The sequence below is a fragment of the Onychostoma macrolepis genome, chromosome 14 (genome assembly GCF_012432095.1).
Source record: "Onychostoma macrolepis isolate SWU-2019 chromosome 14, ASM1243209v1, whole genome shotgun sequence".
In the NCBI taxonomy this organism is placed as follows: Eukaryota; Metazoa; Chordata; class Actinopteri; order Cypriniformes; family Cyprinidae; genus Onychostoma; species Onychostoma macrolepis.
Window position 1 is genome coordinate 29,742,880 of NC_081168.1, and position 18,757 is coordinate 29,761,636.

An 18,757-nucleotide genomic window follows, 5' to 3' on the forward strand; every position below is an offset into this window, starting at 1 on the left:
CTGCTGACCTTCGATGATCTAATTCAACCATACTAATAAGCAAAAATGACTTTAGTTAAACGTCACGTGTCTTTTAAAAAAAAAATTACTTAAGAGTTTTGAACTTTCTTCTCCTGCATCCTACTCTTCATGCGATCACGAATGGCAGCAGCTGAGAGGTTTGTTTGAGCTTCACCTTCTACTGTACAGACATGAATTTACATTTCCTTCAGTCTGATGCTTATTCACTTCTGGTGTGAAAGGGCTTTTACATTTGACCAAAACAAATAAAAAAATAAAAAAAGCAAGCCCAGCCGAGAAAAAGTAATGCAAAAGTAATGTAACGCATTACTTCCCATAAAATGTAACCAAGTAAAAATGTGTTACTTTTTTAGGGAGTAACGCAATATTGTAATGCACTACTTTCAAAATTAACTGGTTACACTTTATTTTAAGGTGTCCTTGTTACAGTGTAATTACACATTTAAGTACTGAATAATAGGCTATTAATTAACTACATGTACTTAATATACGGTTAGGGTTTTGCTTAAGGTTACTTGCATGTAATTAAGCATAATTTATTATTATAATAATTAGACACCTTAAAATAAAATATTACCGTAACTTTCCTCAACACTGCTCAATCATGCACAATAGAATACACCTGACGTTTATATCTAACAAGTGTAACGGCAAAATTTAACTATTCTCATAAGCAGATTACATATAACTACTCTACATAAATGTCAATGTCATTCATTGTAAATTTGAACTGAACAAATGTCATCAAATGGCTTGTTTGCGACTTAAATCGAGTTTTAAAAGCTCTAGCATCATTTGTTGCAGGTGCAACCAGCTATATATATTGTACTTCACACAATGTTATGCAGAGATTTTGAAGTATGACTTGTGTCCAAATACTTTTCACGTTTTCCATGTATGTCAAACTGATAAATTTGTCTTATGCATCATCCACGATCATCATGAAGTGCTCAGAGAAGCACTGATATCTATCTTCACCGGTGTTAACTTGAGAGGAACTTTTGCAAAGTGGTAAAATAAGTGCAGGTACACGGTTATGCAAAATCCCAAAAGTTAAAAAAAAAAAAAAACAACAACAAGAGACACGTAATACACTAAGAAAACTATTTTATTTAGAAAAAAGCATACACTTTGTAGATTCTGCCAGATAAAAACTCCATGAAGTAATTTGGAAAGTCATGAATTGTTTCCTTTTTTTAGTCCACTTATTTACGGAGAAATCCAGCTTGCCATTCTTTATACAAATCTTTTAAAAACGTGATTGAACACACAAAAGGAAATCCGGAGGCGTACATTTGAAATGAAAGTAACAGGAAATGTCTTATTACACGGAACCATTTTATTTCTGTATACATAATATACAAATTAGAGCATTTGTACTGCTTCAAACATCTAGTCTAAATATCACATGTGAATTAAAAAGAGGGGAAAAAAAAGGTAGTATTCAGGAAACCAGTTTTCTTATGTTAAAAAAAAAAAAGTAAAGTGAAGAAAAACAAAAGAAAGAAGAAAACGGAAAAGAAGGTAATAAGCAAGGTCATAAAAACGCAAGCATTGGAGAGCGACACCAATTCAACCTGAATCTGTTTGTGATGCAAGAAGCACATTGTGCTAAATATTTAAAGGAAACAAACTTTCAGTGAAGTACTGAAAATATCACAATAAAAATGGCAGATTAAAATACGAGCGACAACATTTCTAGGCAAAACAACAGAAGTGTGGATGCAGGCAAAATTCCTAAGTGTGCGAGGGAATCCTCTTTCCAGACGGTGATAGGAGAAGGGAGCTAAGACGCTGACATGGTTGAGAAAGCTGGGATGAAGAGTCCTGCAGCTCGCAGCGGCCCGCAGCTGAAGAGGAGCGACCGCAGCCGATGCCACTCAGGAACACGTCGGGTCCGCAAAAACTTCTGCATTATCCAAAAGCACATTGCAAATCAATTACCTCTAATTAAACGCTCTTTTTCATATTCACTGACCCATTTCTTCAGTCTTAAGAAACGAGTAATAAAAAGAAATGTGTCCTCAAACGCTCTTAAAGCACTTCCTCCGCATTAACGCTCACCTTGAGTGTCAGCATGCACTATCTGTGTTTTTCTGATTTATGGGTGATGAATGTTAAGGAAAAACTGTGCTGATTTTCTCCAGCGCTGCAGCAGCGAGCAGAGTGTGTGTAAAGCTGATTTCTATACAAAGAGCATGACTTCTTTCCATCTCTACACGCTGCCGTTGGTGTTTATGGATTCAAAGGATATTGTTTCTTCTCTTCTTTAGCGCCAGTGCTGTCTCTCTTCTTTTCTGATTTCTCTTTGTCGTGCCTGGATTCCTGTAGCACATGCAGAGGAAACACAAGAGCATCGCTGAACGTGTGCAGGAAATGGTTTGGTATCACGCTGGAACTGCAGTTACTGTTTAAATTGGTGCTTTGGGTGTTTTAGTTTGGTTTCTGTGTAGTACATTTTAATTGATGTGCTGTATCAGTTTGCTACATTTAGAAAATACATACATTTACTTTAAATGTTTAGGATATTAGAATTGTGGTGGCTTATGGCATATTCACAAAGGGCCATAACTATAAAGATTTGATAACTGTTCTAATTCTATGAGAATTGTAAGTCCACATTAAAACTATAACAATGACAACAGAAGAGCTATATCAGAGCAACATTCACAATGATTTTTTGGTCCCACTTTATATTAGGCGGCCTTAACTACTATGTACCTACATTTAAATGAATCATTTGATACAATGCACTTATTGTGTACATACATGTGTTTACATTGTACTTATATTTTGAAAAACACCTGCATGTAATGACATTTATAGTTACACTGTTGACCCAGCCCTTGCACCTTGACCCATAGCACCAAACCGGTCACTAACTTCACCCGTATCCCACCTCAATAGAGGCAAAAATGTTTTACAATACAACATGAACATAAGTACATTGTACTTTTTTTTTGATGCAAGTACATGTAGTTAAGGCCACCTAAAACACTATAAAGTGGGACTGCGCTTATATTTATTCATTAAATTGCAACCACTAAGCCATATTATAATCGCTTTATTTTGATTAATCAGGCAGCCCTAGTTATCATTCCTGTTGTGAACATGTTTGCGTTAACTAACTGACCAACCATCCAGTGAAAGTGCTTCAGATCGATCACTAAACACTATGGATTATCTGAATCTATTCATTCTACATTGTCTAATAGCACTTGGTGCATCATGATGCATCCTTTTCCACCTCAAACCCTTCGTCTGTAATTTCAATGATGAAATTAATACTGCCTTCAAATCTCTAACAGAGACTGATATTCTGCTCTCAACATACTGGATTAGACGTGCGACCCTGGACCACAAAACCAGTCATAACGGTCATTTTTTGGTGTGCTGAATAAATAAGCTTTCCATTGATGCATGGTTTGTTAGGATCGGACAATATTTGGTCGAGATACAACTATTTGAAAATCTGAGGGTGCAAAAAAATCTAAATATTGAGAAAATCACCTTTAAAGTTGTCCAAATGAAGTTCTTAGCAATGCATATTACTAATCAAAAATTAAGTTTTGAAATATTTACAAGTAGGAAAGTTACAAAATATCTTCATGGAACATAATCTTTACTTAATATCCTAATGATTTTTGGCATAAAAGAAAAGTCAATCATTTTGACCCATACAATGTATTGTTGGCTATTGCTACAAATATATCTGTGCTACTTATGACTGCTTCTGTGCTCCAGGGTCACGTATTAGCATTTTAGATTCATGTCTAACGCAAGTCAAGTTGAACACTTAAGGCCAAATTATACTTCACTTTTCACTCGTATGCGAGGGACAGCGTACAGTGCGCATGATGTGAATTTTGTCATCAATAGTACACGCACCGCCGATTTTAGGTCACACATGTGCATTTTACTCTCTTGAAGTAATTAGTTTATCCGCAAGGTGGCAACCCTGCTGTGGGGGTACCGATTCACAAGGTAGCCGAAGAAAAACTGCATAAACAGAACAAACCGGATTGCGGGTTAGCTACAGCGACCTACATAGACGAGAGATTGTGCTAAGAGGTTAGAAAATATCCTCATTTGTACAACTGTAGCATGAAAGTTTTTAGCATAGAGGTTTTAACTCGTGGTGAGAGATTGCACAAACACTGGCCCCATTAGGCCAGGAGAGGTATTGCAATTTGGCGCAAAGCGCATGCGTCGAACGTCTGTGTACGCGTACGAGTCAAATGAAGTATACTTTGCAAAGATGTGCGTACGACTGTACGCGTACGCTAACGTAGGCATAAAAAAAAAAAAAGTAGTATACTTTGGCCTTTAAGGTTAGGGGTTTGTTTGTCATCTTAACTCAAGGTATGAGTGACGGCGTAAGTTGTGGAGGTGTAACAGGACACAGTCACAGACCTTTTTGCCTCCAGAGGTCTTCTCTGGTTTGGCCAGATCGCTCTTGTCCTTGCTGGTGGACTTGGAGCGTTTGCCGTTGTCCTTGTCGTTGGAGTGTGGTGATTCGGAGGGGCTGGCGCTCTTGCTGTGTTTGGAGGAGCCTGTGTGAAAAGAGAGAGCGCAGCCATGTGAGGCAGATAACACAAGAGCCGCGGGGAGGGCTTTCTGATTGCCTCCGTCGCCGAGAAAGACAGCTTTCTGGTTCGCTAGCTCGCCTCTCCCGCTCTCGGCAGCGGGCAAAACAAATTTAAAAGATAGGCATTATCGACTCACTCATTCCATTTTCATCTTTGCGGCGCTTGGCTTCCTGACTCATCTCGCGGTCGCTGTTCGAGTAGTCCTAGATGAAGCGCAGAGGGGAAACGGCGCAAATCAACATGACTTTTCACCAGGCACTCAGTAAAAGTTGTGACTAAGAAAAGTGCTTTACCCCGTTCCCAAATCCTTTTCTAAACACAGAAAGCGTCAGGGACGCAGCCACTTACTCGTTTTCGGTCCTTCCGGTCTTCTTTCTTCTCCCTCTCTTTGGAACGGTCCCTGGATTTGTCAGACTCTTTCTTCTCGTCGTCCTTCTCTTTGCTCTTGGGCTGGACTGTGCTGTGGTTAGGATGGTGCTGAGGGTTGGATGGAGAGATAAGAGAGGGTTAACTCCTCACAGAATGAGAGCCACAGCACTCGCAGCGGCCTGCTGCCACTTCATTAACATGCCCCATTAGAGTCGCACTCGCCTTCCCATGAGCCTTCACACCTCACGATGCTATCAGACACACCCACAGGAAGTCCAAGCACTCTATTAAAAGCTCAAGACTCCTGCTGAACTCGTATATGCAGCCCTTCACGTGCCTCACACCAGGGCTTCAACGCACCTCGAAACAAGTGTCAAACCTTCCTGTGATTAGTGTTACAAAAGGGCGATTTTACTGGGTTGCTAGGCAGCAAGAGAAAGGGAAGGATCAGCCCAACTTTTGATTTAACACGCCAACAACATTGATACATCATGCTAATACGGTCTCGTATTCAGTGGCCACAGTTCAAAAGGTCAGAGGCCAAATGGGTGAAAGGTGAAATTGGTACTTGACCTGTTCATTAGGGCTGCTCGATACTGGTTAAACAATGATTATTTTGCTCAGAAATATAATAATGCTTATTGACTTTTTTGTTTTGTTTTTACATTTCTCTAGAATTACAGTTAAGCACAAATCAAGAGAACATCAACTCGCATGGCTTGCTTGCAGATTTAGTCACAGCAAACAGTACAAACAGCCACATGATTAAAAGACTATCTGCTTTATACTATTGAGCAGAATATCTCAATAGAGATCGCTAAACTCCAGCTTACGTGTTTTCACCTCATCAGTGCTTTTTTTTCTTAATGTAGAGAGAGCGGTGCAGATGGTTGCCAGGTTGGGAAGATTAAGTAAACCACTGGGCAGAAAATGTATCAATTTATGAAAAGCGCTCTGATTGGGGAATTTAAACTCTTGAAATATGGAAACTGCAACCATTAAATCTTGCTTTTTACCAATGTAAGAAAATGCAAATGCCAAATTAAAAAAACATTTTCAGGATTTAAAATCAACAACAGACAAATATTGCATATAATCAGCAATTGCAAATGCTTAATAAATCAAGAGATGCAGAAATCGTGATCATGACTACAAAACGATTCATTGTGCAGCTCTTATGTATGTAATGTGGCGTCAGAGTAATGATGCAGCTGATGCTTCAGGAACGCTGATATGATTCATATGAAAAGCCCGAGATTCATATGAAAGGGTCGAGATTCACAAATCAACCAACAAATAGTTGACCTCTTCGAACAAGCACTGAGCAATACCGTTATAAAACATCACAATGCCTCTCAAGAATGGAAAATCTTCAGAAAATGGATGAACACTTTCTTTTACAAAGCAAAGACATTCTTTTGGAGAACAACATGTGGAAAGTGTTTAAATAACAAGAGAATGAAGCATGAGCGAGCAAGATAAACTGTGCTGCTGACATTCATTCAACCTTAACATCAATATCCCACAAAAAAAAAAAAAAAAAAAAAAAGAGCAGATCGACTGTTAGCTACAGAGAACCAGAGCAGTCTTTCTCATTCTCAGCAATCTGCAAAAAAATATTTAAATGAATAAATTTAGTAATACATTAAAATAATGACATCTCAAATTAAGTAAATATGCTTCAATCATATTGCCTTTTAAAAACTATTTTTATTTAAAATGTATATTGTATAAAATTTATAAAAACAGTTTATATAAGAAATGTGTGTTATATATATTTCACGTCTGTTACAATAATCAATAGATTAGTCAATTATCAGAATAATCTTTACTTGTAGGCTTACATAGCATTGTGTTCCAAGCCTAAAAATGCTTCATGGTATGAGACAATCTTAAACGTAAACCAGACTGTTGTTCGGTGACAGCAGCAACAAGATCCAAAAAAACCCCAAAAAAAACCTGCCTGTCAAAAAGAATGTCTGTGCAAATTAATGAAGACGTATTTTCAGGTGGAACCAGGTATACAAGTCTAATTTTATCTTTAAGACAACACAAGCTGACAGACGCATGGGACACAGTAAATGAACTGCCCACATCATGTTCAGCACTGCGCGACTCGTGCTCACAAAAGAGGTTCATTAAAAAAAAATGTTTAAAAGCCGTTTGATCATTAGCTACATATTCATGTTCCAGCTGGAACTGACACATACAGAATAAAGTAAATTAACAAAAGTGAATAAAAAAAAAAAAAGTACTGTATATGAAGTGTCGATATGTGCATAAAAGCACACTATATAAAGAGCACAAGAATAAATATGATTCTTGTTTGGTATATAAGAGCAGAATGGCATGTGATTGGTGTTGTTTGGAAAACTGCCATTTCAGACTCTCCTACTGATCCAAAGATGCTCTGCTGATAAATGTGGGGGAGAGAAACCAAATGAGATCCAACAGAGCAAGAGACACTGGGGAAAAATGAGCCTTTCTGAAAGCGGTGAGAAGAATCTGGAGCAGTTAACGATTGTTCTTCAAATGACCCGAGCATTCACTTCAAGTCTGCTCAGCTGTTCTTCACCAGTTTACTGAAGCCTCTAAGCCTCCTTCAAAGAATGAGTAGTGATTTTTCAGATCTTACGGATTCAGTCCGATTTGTGAATAAATTGGTTGTGAACCAGTTAATAAAACACTTTATTTTCAATTTCTGAAAGATTTCTCGACTTGAAACTTCCAGCAACAATTATTTTGTTCCATTCCTTTTTTTCCCTCCTCCTTTAATGTATTGACTGATTACAAGTACTTCACAATCAGTCAACAAATGACCAAGTATTATGTTTAAAAGCCAAAACTGGCATGAATAATCGTAAAATCCCCACTGGCACTGCTATTGTCTATAAGTTTTGGTGCCAACCCTACATGTTCCTGATATGTTGAAGATGCTTGCTTTCCCAACCTCATAAAGCACCTGTTTCAAATGTGTACGTCAGGGAATCGGGCATGCATTTCAACAACAGATTAATAACACAAACTCCCCGAGAGTGAATGACAGCAGAATTACTCGCATGTCCAAAACCACTTCAACAATAGAATCAAAACTGACAACAGAATTACAAGAACATAACATAGCTGAAACGATATCCTACAAGACACAGCCGACTCCAGCAAGACCAACCCTGCTGGATCAGAAAAACAAAAGATCTTGCCACCGATGCTAAATACATCTACACCGAAGGTCTGCGAGGCCTCTGGATGATCCTGCAGTTAATGTGAGGGAATACTCTGACAGCAGGCCTTCAGAGTGAGACGGAGAGAATAAAATAACAGGCTGCTCAAAATTCAGCTGTATTGCTTTTTCAGGTGGCGCCATCAGCATATTTTCAAACATCCTTCAGTGACCAAACTGCAAAAACACTTATCTCCCTGCCAGTTGACAGGAGCTGTTCAAACGAGACTGGAGTGGCGAATAGAAGACCAGAGTCCAATCAGACAGTGAGGACTGAGAGAGGAGCCCAGGAGAGCGTAGCCACGGGAAGAATGGAGGATATTGTTGGGCTGAAATTACATTAGCAGAATATAAAATGTCGTGGCAGAGGAGGAGAGGGACGTGCAAGCACAAGAGCGCTACGCCTGTTTCAGGGATATTCTGCCATCTTTTGAAGGGAAAAGGGACTTTTTAAAGACCCGTAAACCACTAGAAAATTCCACACCTGGCATGTGGCACAAAATGTGCTTTAATCGACAGATGCATTCATGACATACAGCGTGAAGAAAGTTTCTGCAGCGAGACGAGATAAATATTGGGAGTGTCTCAAAGGCTAGTGAGCTGCCTACCCACACAGCATTTCTGGGCATCCGTTTGAAGGAATGCTGCCTACATAGACAGTATTCTTGGGCATCACAGGCGGGTTCGGAACGCCTAAGCAATCGCTGCCTACCTAGATGGTGTTTCTGCTATTACTTGGAATGTAAGAACGTATACTGCCTATTAAGACAACTACTTAGCAAATCAGTTTTATTTTCCCCCCAAATATTCCCCCCCAATTATGGTTCAGTTACAGTTGATACACATATATATATATTTGTTTTTTTTAAATATATATTTGTTTTTTTTGGTAAATTGTGTTTACATTTTTCTGGATTCTGTTTTAATACAAAACAATCCTCAAAAAACAAGTGGTAATCGAATGAATGCATTGCACTTTTAATCAAAATAAATGCATACTTTATTTTTTTTTTTCAAAAACAGCTTAATCTTTTAAAAATGTAAATTCTTTAAATTTGACCAATTTCTTTCATTTTTGGCAAACAAAGTGCACCACAATAGATGTTTACTTAAACTTGAATGAAAAATTGTGTGATATTACTTAATTTATTAAAACATTTGTTATTGTTAATACTTTGAGAAGTACAGTCTACTGTTCAATAGTAATGTGTGTGTTATAATTACAAATTAAACCAAACTTTTATTTCGGAAGGTTGCAGTGAACACTTCTGTGTATATCTGATGATTGTTTTATCAAATGAAATGCTGGAGAACTGAGTCTCAGAGACGCTCTAGAGATGAAGTTTATATCCTCATATAGTGATGACACCATGAGTTTCATGTGTGCTTGAGTTTGTATGTAGTAGACACACAGGCACGCAGAACATGCAGACTTCTCATTTCAATAGCAGTATTTTTGTGCTTTAACATACACAGAGACTAGTCCATATCCCAAACTGATTAACTGCACAGCTTTACTTTTGATTTATTCATCCAGATTTTGCAAAATTCCGATAATTATACAGTAAAATCCATTTCACAGAAATCATAGTGCCTTACCACAAGTGTGTTTGGAGAATTCAAACAAATGCAGCCTTTGCATTTGTGGCCCTCATATTACGGTTTAAAACGTTCAAACTTGAGATATCCAACTACACTGCATTTTTGGCCATCATACTGCCTACATGGACATTTTTAGGCATTGTTTGGAAGTTTTGAACCAATACTGCTTACCTAGAGGCCAACAGGGCATTTATAATGATCGTTTGAATGGTCTGGGTAGGCAGTTCACTAGGTTTGGAGACACAATCAGATTTAAGGATTGAAAAAGGTCCAAACCTTTGAAGCTGAGTCCTTGAAGTCGTTGAGATTGTCCTGTAGGAATGAATGGAGATGACAGATGAGCTGGAGAGGTTGGCACACAGCAGGAGAAAGGGTGGGGGAGGCTGGCCGTCAATCAACACATCCCCATAAAGACCTTCAAAGACTAGAACTTTCACATAGTTAGAGATGAAGAGACTGGACTATCGGAGCCTAACGTTAGTCTGCACTGGACTATCTCAACCTACATGTGCCTGGAGAACGTCACTGCACTGAGCATCATAGGTAAACGTCTTAACTCGTATCTTTGGTTTAAGATAAAGCAAACATTTTGTAAATTAACTACGGGAGTTCATGATAAAACAAGCTAAACTCATCTAGGATTCATTAATGAAGGGAATAGAAGGAGGTCATGTACACTTTGGCATGAGGTCGCGCTCATAGACAATTGCAACAAGATTCCTGGTCACGGACAGACAGATCCCTCTGGGAAGGCCGTGCCCACACTTTTTCCCTGGTTGCCCTTCTCTTTATGCAGTAGTTGCTGGTGACGTGGGTTTCTCTGGACGCTGATGGAGCCGTCTGCTGGTCACACGGATGTCTGGGAAACTCTCGTTGAAAACCCTTCCACGGCACGAATCGGTTGCGGAAAAAATCAGGATGGATGAAAAAAAAAAAAAAAGCAAGCAGTGGCGGTGAAGACGAGCATATTCTTGCCTGGGATCCCTGATCGGTGACGCAGGAAAACAAGGAAAATATTCCAGCTCCTCCAGGAGTCGCAGACGTGACTTGATCAGGATTTCTTCCGGCAGAAACATTCTCTTGTCTCCATGTTTAGTTAAAAAACAAAAGACTGATTCTTTTTTTACTTCTTACTTTTTGCTTTCTCAGCAAGCAATGTTATGATTCAAAAAAATTCAAAAAAGGGGAGGGCGATTTACAAAAATAAATATTTATATTTACAATCTTACAAAAAGTACGGTATACGAAAAGAAACAAAACTTGTGAGGCACTTGGGTAGATTCTCTTAGAGCGTAAAAGTGAGCAAAAACAAAGCATGTGCTAGAATTTAAGATTTTGGCAAGTCCTTGGAAATTTATCTTAAAAATCTGACATCTATTGAAAAATATTTCTCCAAAAAAATAGTCCATTAGATGCAAAATTCCCCCCACTGCTCTCCTACAACGGCTGGGCTCCAGAGGCCTCCTCTCAAACTCCAATGGGTGACGCGGAGGGACGAGGAAGGTTTGGAAAACACGTGATCTCCGACAGGTAGGGACAAGCGGAAAGAAGTGCACAGCTCTCCTCAGGCCATACTAACCTTAACTGCAGAGGAGTGCGACGGTGACGAGTGTGTGTCAAGCTTTCGTCTTTTTTGCTCTGCTGAGAGAAGAAATATGAGGATTAGCTTCAAGAAATGCCTTTTTTGCTTTTGATATTGCATTTTGCAGCAATATGGAAAGAATTTTAATTGGGGGGGATAAATCCAAAAACCTTTCATTGAAATACACGTCTAGTGGATTCTTTGCTCTGAACTTTCCTTTTAGCATTAATACATTCTTTTATGTAGGGATGCACAATATTGGATTTTTGCCCGAAATGCTGATATTTTTCAACTAATTTTGGCCGATAGCCGATGCTGATATATCTCCTTTTGTTTGGTAACACCACCAAGTCTCTCCTGTGTGGAAATTATAAACAAATTATTTTAAATTTTGGTTAGTTAAGAAAAAACGTATTTTTATTTTATATATATATATATCTCGTTGCATTTGTTTCCCCCAGAAAGATGCAGTGGTAACCTTACAATATTATTTAAAGATTTAACATTTGTAGATGGATGGTTTAAGGCAAAAGAGTTGTAAAAATTCTGAAAATCTTTTAGAGCTCATAATTCATTTAAAAACAAACAAACAAACGACACATTAATGATTAAATCTGTACATATACAATTATTTAATTTACAATTGTCATGTTTGTGATTTTTTTTTATTCATGTAAGCTATAGCTTCTGACCTTTAAATCAAAACATACTCATGATTTTATGACACTGATACTGCTTTATTCAGAAACAAGTTTCTTAATGATATTTGTGTATTTTACTTTCATTTTGTTACAAGTAGGCCAACAGCACCCCCCTATGTAAATAAAACGCCTTACCAGACAGGTATTAGGACCCGGGGGAGGCTGCCGCTGCCCGTGCTATTACGGTTGACTCCATTATTACTCGCATCATCTTGTATGTGCATTCTCAAGTTAAATGCAGAGATCCAAAACAGTTAATCTAATCATCATGCAGGCAAAAGTTAACTTCAAGAATGACCACACTGCTGACGTGATCTAATCGCTAGCACACCCTGAGCACATGTGAATTAATCCTCTTATCGGCAAGACATATCGGCACAATTTTTCAAAACAGCTGATGCCGATATTTACATTTAAAGCATTATCGGCCGATTCCTATATCGGTCCGATAATATCGTGCATCCCTACTTTTATGTACTGTTCTTAAAGTTCAAACAAAGTCAAAGAAGTGTAGTGAAGCATATTTAAGTGAACAGCGCCAGGGGCTGCCTCTTACCCCGTTCAGACTCGACTCCTTCGGATCTGGGCACGAGGGACTTCAGGCTTCCGGCCCCAGCGTTCTTCTCCACCTTGCTGCCTTCCTTCGTCTTGCTGTCGTTGGACACGTCACGTTCCTTGGACCACTCTTTTTCAGCAGATTTTCCATCGATCTTGCTCTTCTCTTCCTTCTTGTCATCCTTCCTCTTGTCCTTTTCGGCCTTGGGCGTCTTCTCCTTGCTGTCAATGGGCTTCTCCTCCTTGGATCTTTCCTCCTTCTGTTTGTCCTTCCCTCCTGCCTTGGCCTCTGGAGTGCTTCCTGGGTTCTTTTCTTTCTTCTCCTTTTTCTCCTTTGTGGTCTTCTCTTTATCTTCCTTCTCTTTGCTCCCTTTAGTGCTGTGGGGAGATCAGGGATCAACTAAAGTCTGCTGAAATGTTATTTTTGTTATTATATTTCTGACTTTGAAATCATAAGTGTGACCAAAACATATGGCTTTCATTTAGAGACACAGAATAACTTTGATAAGCTGGAGATGTTCTGGATTGACACCACTGATAAAATGTATCATTACACCATTTCAGATCTTATAAAACATCATGAATAGTACAGATTGGTCTCTGTTGACTTTTTTTATTATTTATTTATTTTTTTTAAAAGGAACAAGTGCTCGAAATCGAGGCGTTCTTTGGGGAGAGAGTTATGTTAGATAAACTCTTATCTAATGTAAAATTAATGGAGTGAAATGTAGCTAGTAGCTTTAGGACAGAAAAAAATATCTGTATACAAGCCGATTTTGGCCTGTTTCACCTTAGTCTTACATGCATTAAAAACACCATATGATAAGTTTGATTTAATTATTTCTCAGTTTTCTGTCTATTAAAATACTGAAGTAAAGAAAGAGCTTATTTTTTGGGGTCATACTTGCTGTGTTTCTGTAAAGTGGAGTGACTGTATATTTTTAAATTCATAAAATTAATAATTCATATTTTTCTTTAAATTCATATCAGGAAGACAAATGAATCATTCAGATTTATCCATTTTTACACAACCTACAATGCTGTGTGTTTTACACAACCCAAATTTTTTTGGGAAACAAAAGTACTTTTCAACTTTTTCAACTTCATTTTAAGGACTTTTTTTTTTTTTTTTTAATTTTAAGGGAAACAAGTTGATTAATAAATACATCTGCCATTACATTAGTTATTTATTTAAATATATTTATGTTGTTAACCTTTGCTAGAAGAAAATCACAAATTGTACGGTGCATATTCAAATTTTGGTACAACGGCTGCAAACACTAAACATCTACAGATAACATAATATAAAGAATTAAAAATCAAGAGCTAATGAAATATTTGACCACCTGAGCTTGACTAGTAGCATTTTCTTAAGATTAAACATGTCCTTTTCACTGATCCTTTGCTAAAAAGAAATAATTTTGATGCTTGAAAGCAGGCTGCAATGCTCTACAGCTTGCTCAAACCAATATTACCTAGTCAAAATGAAACTAGTCTACTGCAACCATGCAAAAATGAGGTGAAAGGAAAGAGTGTGAACCAAAGTTCTGAAAGCTAATATGATCTTTTGAACAAAAAGTGCTGATATTAGGCTCTGTTTTCTCAAAGCCCCTGAGCTGCAGGCTGAATTCTCCTGACTGTGTCATTCATTATTAAAACAGAGCACATTGTGACCTCTCTGTCCTCTCATCTCAGGTGAATTACATATTCCTGACTACACCACTTTCCCTGACCCCACCAAACCACGTTAAAACACTCAGAAATTCATTACAATCTCATTCAATTCACACAATTCCTGAATGGAAATTAATGGGGACCTTTCTTCGCCGGTCTCCCATTGAAGTATTTATTTCGAAATGATGTTTTACACAGCCAATTTGATGGGCCATCGTGCAATTGTGTGTTGTAACAGCCATGCCTTTCAGAGATGGTTCCTTTCAAGACATTTCTCTCCGCAATTGCTCAGTTTAATAGAATTGTAAGAGGATTCTTGCCTGGAACGCTGTTCAATTTGATTACACAGTTCATAAGGAAGGTAGACTTTGATAAAGGATTGATTTATTTGGCAAGTAGTTTGAAATAATAAGCCCCTGCTAAACTTTCTCACCCCAGGGCTTCAACTTTTAATGACATTATATAAGAGATGAGAGCAGTACATCATTCCGGCTGACTCGGCGGCAGTGAGCTCGCGCTGCGTGGAGAGTCGGGTCTTGGGTGCAGTACCTGTTTGGCGTGCTGCTTCCGTTGCTGCTGCTCACTTTATTGGCTGCGGTGCTGTTTTTGCTGGCAGTTTTCTGAGCCGCCTGAGATTTGTCCTTGGATTTATCTGCAAATAGACCAAGCCGACATGGACGTCACATGAGGGCAGACACTATTATTTTGTCCATTTCTACCAAATCAGATAAACTATGGCATGACAGAATGTCCTGATAAAGTGGAATGGTGCCAAAGCTTCTCCGTTTGGTGCCACAGTGAAGGAGTTATGGCATTTGCTCTTGATTTAAATATACACAGCTATTAAGCATGCTGGGAAATTGCAAGCATCCTTCATGTGCCATTGAAAGCTCATTAAAAGTGAATGAAACACAGATTGTGCTTCACAGAAAGTGAATTATTTAAACACACCCAAAAATGTCCTTTGAGATTTGAGGGGAGAAAAGACTGCTAAAAGAGAGGTGGCACAATGCTCATTTTACAGCAGTGTATCAAAAGTGCCATGCTAACATACATTTGCTCATTCAATTGCAAAATTTTTCACTTCAAAAGACGAGACTTTAGTATTTTTAAACAGCACTTTGTTAGTATTTGTGCCCATTTTAGAGCCCTAGTAAATTGCTCAGAGCAATTAACATCACAGCTACTAATGGGAGGCAGAGTTTAACTGATGATGGGGGATTTCACCTCTTCACAGTATCTTGCAGTGAGCAGCTGCTGAAATGCAACAAGAACTCTTAGCAACACCATGTTTTGCAATCGCGGTGCTGTTACTTGGGTATTGAGCTGTATGTGGATTCCTATTTTAGTGCCAAACACAGTGGTTTCCACAAAATTGCCTTCTAAAAGGTTGTTACACTGCTTCCAACAAATCCAGGCGTGACTTAACTCGGGCCTTTCCTAAAAGTGGATATACACAACTGTTCAAACGTTCTGAGCCACTACGCTTTTTCTTTTACCTGATCAAAAATGGCAGTTAAGACATTTATAATGTTACAAGGTTTCTATATAAATGCCGTTCTTTTGAACTTATTCAAAAAGTTCCTGAAAAATAAAATGTCACAGTTCCAAAAATACGAATCAGCAAAAACTGTTTTCAACATTAATAATCAGAAATGTTTCTTGAGCAGTAAATTAGCATATTAGACTGACTTTTGAAGGATCATGTGGCACTGAAGACTGAAATAATGATGCTGAAAATTCAGCTTTGATCACAGAAATCATTTAGATTTTAACATATATTCACAAAGAAAACATGGTCACACTTTAAAGTCCAATTCTCGCTATTAACAAACCATTAACTACAACTTTTGCCTCAAACTCCTAATTACGGCTAATTAATAGTTAGTAAGGTAGTTGTTAAGTTTAGATGTTGGGTAGGATTAGGGATGTAAAATATGGTCATGCAGAATGTATGCTTTAAGTACTAATAAACAGCCAATATGTTAATAATAGGAATGCTAATAAGCAACTAGTTAATGGTGAGAATTGGTCCCTATACTAAAGTGTTCCCGAAAACACTTCATTTCTAACATTTCTTATTAATATCATTATTGAGATTACTGTTTTGACTATTTTTGACCAAATAAATTCAGTCTTGTTAAGCATAACAATAATTCTGAACGGTAGCGTGATTTCTTCATTTTTTCCTTTAGCCTTTTCTCCAAAACAACTTAATGTCCAAGGTCTGCAAGCATATGCTTGGTCACGAGGACACTCATCTCTGAGCTCCTGTTGTATTTGTGACACCTCATTTCGTTAGTGATATTCCTGATGCAATCAAGTAATTGTAAATCAGTAGACTCGAAATGAACATGGGTTTGGACGTGTTTAGTGTTTAGTTTAATCCCACAAGGTAAGCGAAGGCCTCACTGCAGTAGCTGCCAGAGCCGTGGAGTGGACCGAGTTCATCCCGAGGAGCCTGGAGTCATATGCCCTGCGCTGCTGTTGTGATCAATCCGGGTGGTGTACTTGTTTCTGTGTTAATGGGTCTGTGTGAGGCTTTTCTGTTCTAATATCCTCCGCAGTTTTACCCCAATTCACACAGTAATTGCAATTAACTCCCTCAGGGTGGCAATTCCCACAGCGAGTGTTGTACGCCATGGCAACGCGTTTCATTTTAAATGAGTGTCAAGACGTTCTCAATAAATGGACAAACAAGTCCAGATGCTACCAAATCAATTCCTGAAGCTTCGTAGAGGAAAACAGGACAATGATTTAAATAAAGTCACCTGAGTCGTCGACGGCACCCTCCTCGGCTTTGCCAGCGCTGGCAGCGGCAGTGGCGGCAGGCTTGCCCGTGTTGCCAGGTCCGTTCTGCAGAGTGCCAGGCGTGGCGCTGCGCACTGGCTGCTCCTTGTGGTGGAACTCATTTTCTGGCACCATGTGCACTTTCCTGCCTTTCAATTGGCCTGAGTAGCTGCAAGTCACACACATGGTTAAAATCACGGCAGATGGCAATACAAAGTGCAATGCTTAAAATCACTCAGAAATGGATGGCCTCAAAAAGAAATCCTCGAGAGGGGTTGTGTTCGTCGGGGCCAGGTTTTACGACAATATTAACGTAACTAGATCGGCATGCTTTTGAGAGGCTGAACACAAGGTCTGATTTCCCTCTTTCATTTCTTGTTGATTCCACGTGTCTACAGAGAAACACAAAAGAACAGAGCCCACGTCTGCCCAATAAGCTGAGGTGTGCAGAGAAATCCCACTGGTGGCACGAACGCAACAATTACACGTCAACAGTTATTACCAATCCTGCGACAGAAGACACGCCAATTTAGAAAGAAATCAGTTCCTCATTATGATTGGACATCTAATCAATTTACAAGCCCATAACATGCATATTTTCTCTAAACCACTTGAGCTGCTCAAACTAAACAACATTATTTTAATCCAATATGCACTTCTGCTCAAAAGTTTGGGGTCAGTAAGTTTTTGAAGTATGTTTTTGAAAAGTCTTATGCCCACCAAGGCTGCATTTATCTTTCATCTATTTGAACTTTTCTATTTCACATTTTAAAATGTAATTGATAGCTGAATTTTCAGTATCATTACTCCAGTCTTCATTGTCACATCAATATGTTGATTTTCTGCTCAAGAAACATTTCTGATTATCATCAATGTTGAAAACCACTGGGGTGCCTAGGATTTTTGTGGAAAAAAATGATATTTTGTTACGGGATTATTTGATATTTAATTTAAAGTATATTTTTTTTGTAACAGTGTAAAAATCTTTACCGTCACACTTGATTAATATAATGTGTCCTTACTAAAAGTATTAATAAAAAATCTTTTTTGAACAGTAGTACAACATGCTCAATGTGATTTCTAGTCAAACGGTAGGCAGTAACATTATGTCACCTTCTAACAAGCTCATTTGAAGACGCAGACAGGAAATGTGGATTACAAAACTTTAAATGTTTCATGCCATTAGCTTAGCAAAAAGCTAACCCCAAACTCTACCGGAATCAATCGAGTTGATTGTCACGTGTGTTTAATACGAGAAGAATGCGTGTCCTGCTGAGTTTTAAATCAGTCACTTCTATTTTAGGATACTGCCTTAAACGAAGCTGCCTATGTGGGGAGCAGACAGCAAGGCATCTTCACTAGGTTTTGTGTCATTCAGAACAGCGGCCGCCCTTGGGAATCAGTGGGGCATGATCAAGTCCTCGACACTAATTCTAGCTCCAGTGAAGCAAAACAGCCCATTACAGCTGATAACTGATAAGATCGCCTTATCGTGACACGACAAAAGCCTTCCGGCCGGCAAAGTCCAATAGCTGAATGGACTGTGTTCATTAAGCAGCAATGAAGAGGCTCTTTCCGAGGCCAAACCTTCTCTTGCAATTTTGGATGGAATGACTGCATTGAATTATGTCTTCGAGTTTCCTCCTCAAGACAA

At 38.5% G+C, this 18,757-nt stretch overlaps 1 protein-coding gene across 2 annotated transcripts in view; it reads right to left on the reverse strand.

Moving 5' to 3' along the window:
- Window positions 1–1,111: 1,111 nt before the first annotated feature.
- Window positions 1,112–18,757, reverse strand: part of thoc2 (THO complex 2) — a 76,341-nt gene continuing 58,695 nt past the window's right edge. Inside the window, exons 29-39 of one of the 2 annotated variants that reach the window (XM_058797213.1) lie at window positions 17,085–17,272; window positions 14,863–14,965; window positions 12,641–13,017; window positions 11,381–11,439; window positions 10,078–10,113; window positions 4,959–5,087; window positions 4,747–4,813; window positions 4,435–4,574; window positions 2,276–2,346; window positions 2,086–2,128; window positions 1,112–1,930 (exon numbers count right to left, since the gene is read on the reverse strand). In XM_058797213.1, the coding sequence (XP_058653196.1) occupies window positions 2,104–2,128; window positions 2,276–2,346; window positions 4,435–4,574; window positions 4,747–4,813; window positions 4,959–5,087; window positions 10,078–10,113; window positions 11,381–11,439; window positions 12,641–13,017; window positions 14,863–14,965; window positions 17,085–17,272 (1,195 nt within the window). In that variant the 3' untranslated portion in view covers window positions 1,112–1,930; window positions 2,086–2,103. Of the gene's footprint in view, window positions 1,931–2,085; window positions 2,129–2,275; window positions 2,347–4,434; window positions 4,575–4,746; window positions 4,814–4,958; window positions 5,088–10,077; window positions 10,114–11,380; window positions 11,443–12,640; window positions 13,018–14,862; window positions 14,966–17,084; window positions 17,273–18,757 lie in introns of both variants that reach the window. The other variant, XM_058797212.1, reaches the window with a different exon arrangement.